The following is a 4,840-nucleotide window of genomic DNA, read 5'->3' on the forward strand; positions in this document are numbered from 1 at the left end:
ATAAAGCGATGTGAAAGACTGTTTCAAGGTATTACAAACGCAACTGTCAAAGATGTAATTGTGAATGGATGATCCATTCATGTAATTGCTCGATCGAATTGTACAAAAAGGACATAACTGTTTTATATTGTAATCCTCTTCTTTTCAGATTGTGTGATTCATATGCCCTAAACGTTGTACTGTTTGATTGGGAAATTTAATTGTACTCTTGAGTTTACGTGCTATGTCCACCCTGCTCGTGATACTTCTTGACCTACAACTCAAACTCTCTTTCATTCGGTGCAAGTAGTTTGAGTTGTAGCAACAGAGACCGACAGCATGCGTTTTCTGGGATACCAAACTTGCACATCTAACTGAACAAATTTCGCATCCCTGACCCCTCCCCGGCAGTGAAGTCTGTTCGTGTGGGTAGACTGACCTCAATGCAATGAAAAGCCAGCAGCTAACCTGGCCTGAGCAACACGGGAAACGGACAGAAGAAGGGCTTGATCTGCATGAATCTTGCACGGTTGCACCTGAAATTGAACAAATAAAATTCACAGGAAAAAATCATGTGGCCAAAGCAGCATCGACATCGGCCCAAGTAGAAGAAGTCAGAGGCTGTCAGGCAGCGATCACCCAGAGCGTGCCGGCCATGTCGTTGGGAGGTGCAAGATATGTATTCCGCCCAAATCACCCAAAGAATTCTGTATTGTAACTTTGATCACGTGTGAGTTTTCCTAGAACCACCACGCTTTGGAAGAACTTCTACATCACACTGTTTCGGACTCGTGGTGATTAATGTATCTTTCGTGTTCCCTCCCCTATTACAGTGTGGCTGAATTAAAGTAAAATGTTCATAAAGTATCCAGTATGTCATGATATCTGGGAGTTCAGTCAGGTGCTCCTCCATTTTGATGGGTAGTTTTGCTCTGCCTCGGTAGCTCCATCTGATACACCAGAAAGGGTGTCGCGGGGCTTTTGCCTGGTCTGAACATGATGAATTGACTGCCTTGAACTCATCCTCGCCCTCAAAAGCAAGGAATTGGCCATCACACTGACTGAACTAAAACCCATCAGAGCTCCAGCTATCGACGGGGTCAGCATCGTTCCTGTCACTGGCAACAATGCTCCGGCAGCAATGGGTAGTCCAACCTGCAAAAATCCTCATCATATGAGGTCTCGCAAGCAGAATTCAGAACTTGCATATATTTTTAAGTGGATTTTTTTAAACTGAGGTCCAACACCATCCTAGCAGCTCACAACTTATACCGCACTTAACTTACAAAAGTAACAAAATTAGCAGATATAAAAGAACAATGCGTCAAATTATGTCATTTCTATGATTTCAAAATAGTGAAAACTTGTAAAAACAAGCATGTAATATTTACTATTTTCTCTGTCCATAAAAGGATGTTGGAGATTTGTCTAAATTTGGATGTATCTATACACTAAATATTGTCTAGATACATCTAAATTTAGACAAACTTGCGACATCCTTTTACGGACAGGTAGTACTTAAATTTGATCTAATGAAATGCATAAGCAAGTGATAAAGAGTAGAGAAAGGGAACCGTACAATGTTATACAGAAAAGCCCACCAAAGATTTTGCTTCACTGTTCTCATTGTTTCTTTACTTAACTCTAGAGCATCAACAAGCTGCATCAAAAAAACCATCAGAGCACATTATTAGGAAAATGAAAGATGATACTGGCACAAAGAGGGAAACTGAAAAAGTTTGGCAACGGGCTTAGGTCCGTAAAAACAATCTAACTGACTCCAAGCAGTTGTGAACGGGATTACCTGAGATAACCTATTGCCCATGAGAACAACTGAAGACACATCACTGGCTGCACCAACACCTCCACCCATTGCAATTCCAACGTCAGCTAAAGCTAGAGCTGCAGCATCATTGATGCCATCACCAACCATGGCAACTAACTTGTGTTCTTTCTGAAGTTCGGATATGAACTTCTTTTTCTCATGTGGTTTAACTTCAGAAATCACCTGATACCCAATTGATAGTACACATGTAAATCATACTGAAAATGTGATAAAGGGTAAACAAATCATGGTAACAAAAGAAATTCTAACGAGCCAATTTGAGAGAATCGTTTTTATGCTGTTTTCCGTGGCTCAATTAATTTCAAATGAACAGATCTGTATGCTCGCTTAATGTGAGCCTGCTGCCACCTTTTTTTTTCTTTTTTTTTTGCTTCCGATGGTCTCTTCTGAAGATCTCATTTTACACTCTATTGTTTTCAAACTGTGCTTCTTATTTTAGTAAAAGTGACAAGCATATGTATTGCTTTCCATCGCCGAATAAAGAAATAGTTTACAAGTTCCTGGGGCCCTGGAATGAGAAATTGTTAAACCAAATGAAGTCAATTTACATATTATTAAAGCCTTCCAATTTTCTGTAAGATTTCCATGCATAATCATGATCATGAATCTGTTTCCTACAGAGAAACATGGGATAATAACTATATGCCGGATGCTTAGTTTTTTCTCTTCATGAGAAAAGTTGAATATGGCAGGTTACTGAATTTACATTTTCAGGTAAATAATTAGCAGCAATTTTCTCCGGTGCATCGTCGTGGTGCCAGGCCAAAGGCGACGCCAAAGCCTCTGGGCAAGGTCCTCGCCTCCATCACCCTGCTGACACCGTGGCTTGTCTGGAAGCATCGCAACCACTGCATTTTTAACGGAGCTCAACCCTCCGCAAACAGAGTCGTAGCCAACATCAAGGAGGAAGCCGCCCTTTGGGCAAGAGCTGGAGCACAAGGACTCCGTGTAATGCTACCGCAGACCTGGGATGTGCACCAAGCCATATTTTTTTGTTTCAGTTCTTGGCCTCTTAGGAGGCGTGTAACAATAAACTCTCTCTCTTTTCAATGAAATGAAACACAAAGGCTTTTTACGTTTCCTCAAAAAAAAATACTATATGGGTTGGATACTTGTATCCGGATAGCAGCACAAGAGACAGCTTGCACCCGCAAAGGCCGCAACATCTTAATTGTCATACTTTGATGCCACAAGTGTAACAATAGTTTATTGTTTTACGACAGCAGAGCTATTCAGATACCAATCTGTGAATAATATTGAACACAAAGTTGCTGAATTTCTTTTGTGATAGAATTTCAATTTATTTATCATATTAAAATGAATAATTCATATTATATTCTTCTACTTATTGTGTACGAGCAACAAGTCCTTGAAAGAAGAAATGTTTTGATCAAGTCACAGGCTGATACAGCATTCAATCAGAAGGAGTATAGCGTGTGTCCAGTTGCTGGATTGCTAGGGATGGGATGGATCATCCAGGTTTTTGTGGAATGGATGTTCCAGAGTAGGGTGATCCCATGTTTTGTTTGGTTCAAAGAATTTGAGGGATGGGACCAAATTCGTTTATCTTATACTCCCTCCGTAGATGTTAGAGGTTTTTCTAAATCTGGATGTATCTAGACACTAAATAGCGTCTAGACACATCCAGATTTAGACAAATCTCAGACATCTATTTATGAGAGAATTCCTTATTTGATACTAGGTAAAATTTCGGTTCCTTATTTGGCCCTGGAAAACTTTTTCTTCCCTATTTGACATTCTAATTTCATTTTCTGCCCTATATGACACTGCCGTGAATTCCGTTAGCCCCTGCCGTTAACTTCATTTTTATTGGACTCAAGTGCCCCTGCCTCAATCAACACAAGCTGGGGATAAAGGGGCCAAAATTCCCAGGTCCTAGGCCGAGTGGCCGACCTGTCCCTCTCCCAGACCCCTCCCCCTCCCGTCCATCTCCCTCTCAGTCCCGACCAAACAGAAGTGGCGGCGGGCGGCAGGGGCTCTAGCTACAGGAGTCCACCTGGTCGCAGCAGGGGCGGAGGGGATGTGCAGGTCGGACCGGACACGGCGGCGGAGCGCGGTCAAGTCAGGGAACCAGACGGTGACTCGGGCACGGCGGCGAATGGCACTGCAGCGCAGGGATAAGCCGCCGCTGCGGTGCTTCCGTCGGCGAGCTCAGCAGGGGGCATGGCTGCAGGTTTGGGCACGGATGCGAGCTCGACCTTGGGGCTCGTACGCGGCTGGGAGCTCTTATTATTCTTGCTGCTGTTAGCGACGGGGCTGGCAAGATCGACACAGACCGAGATTGGTTTTCATTCATGGATTGTGTGAGAAACAGATAGCAGTACCGGTTGCTGAGTAATTTTGTTTATCCTGTCACATGTAGGTAGATGAGTCATTTCTGAAATTTTCTGTATCAAAATCCAAATGGTTGCTCCAAATATATCACGGTACTGCCAATTTTGGCATGTGTAAAAAAATAATTGGTCACATATTGACTCAGGGGCAAAAATGTCATCTTAGGTCCCTAGCTAACACTGTTATGGCTCAAATGCACTAGAATGTCATATAGGGAAGAAAATGAAGTTAGGATGTCAAATAGGGAAGAAAATAAGTTTTTTAGGGCCAAATAAGGAACTGAAACTTTAACCAGTGTCAAATAGGGAATTTTCTCTCTATTTATAGACAGAGGTAGTAGTATTTTATAGCACCTAATTAGCAGGTCTAAATCGCAATTATTATCTTAACAAAATGGGGAATTTTGCCTCATCTCTCTTTCTCTGACCACAGTACAGGTGAGAAAGGATGGAAGGCGCGGCGCTTCTCTCGGTCCCTCGGACTGGCAGTTCATGTACTGGCGGCTCAGCTTGGGGCGGGGGGCTCGGGCAGCGGGGCGGTGTGGCTCAGGCGGCGGAGCTCAAGCACAGTAAAGGATTATTTTATGTGAAATAATATAGGAGTGTGTAGAAGCTAGTACTAAAGTTTAGTTATGTTTTATTTTCTCTACTGTCCTCCATC

General features: G+C 42.7%; 1 protein-coding gene across 1 annotated transcript; it reads right to left on the reverse strand.

Annotated features, from left to right (window-relative positions):
• Positions 1-659: 659 nt before the first annotated feature.
• LOC124683472 (copper-transporting ATPase PAA1, chloroplastic-like) lies at positions 660-1,986 on the reverse strand. Its single transcript, XM_047217978.1, has 3 exons — positions 1,784-1,986; positions 1,559-1,639; positions 660-1,134 (listed from the first exon to the last, which is right to left on the reverse strand). Exons 1-3 carry the CDS (start codon positions 1,910-1,912, stop codon positions 877-879), a joined length of 468 nt encoding a protein of 155 aa, XP_047073934.1. The 5' UTR covers positions 1,913-1,986; the 3' UTR covers positions 660-876.
• Between the last annotated feature and the right edge of the window lie 2,854 nt (positions 1,987-4,840).

Source organism: Lolium rigidum, chromosome 1 (assembly GCF_022539505.1).
Source record: "Lolium rigidum isolate FL_2022 chromosome 1, APGP_CSIRO_Lrig_0.1, whole genome shotgun sequence".
NCBI lineage: Eukaryota > Viridiplantae > Streptophyta > Magnoliopsida > Poales > Poaceae > Lolium > Lolium rigidum.

Excerpts from the sequence above, each read along its gene's own strand:
- LOC124683472 (XM_047217978.1), bottom strand. The coding sequence starts at position 1,912 with ATGGTTGGTGATGGCATCAATGATGCTGCAGCTCTAGCTTTAGCTGAC. Across the intron at positions 1,640-1,783 it reads TGGGCAATAGGTTATCTCAG|CTTGTTGATGCTCTAGAGTT; the intron begins GTAATCCCGTTC and ends TTTTTGATGCAG. Across the intron at positions 1,135-1,558 it reads GGGCTTTTCTGTATAACATT|GTTGGACTACCCATTGCTGC; the intron begins GTACGGTTCCCT and ends GGATTTTTGCAG.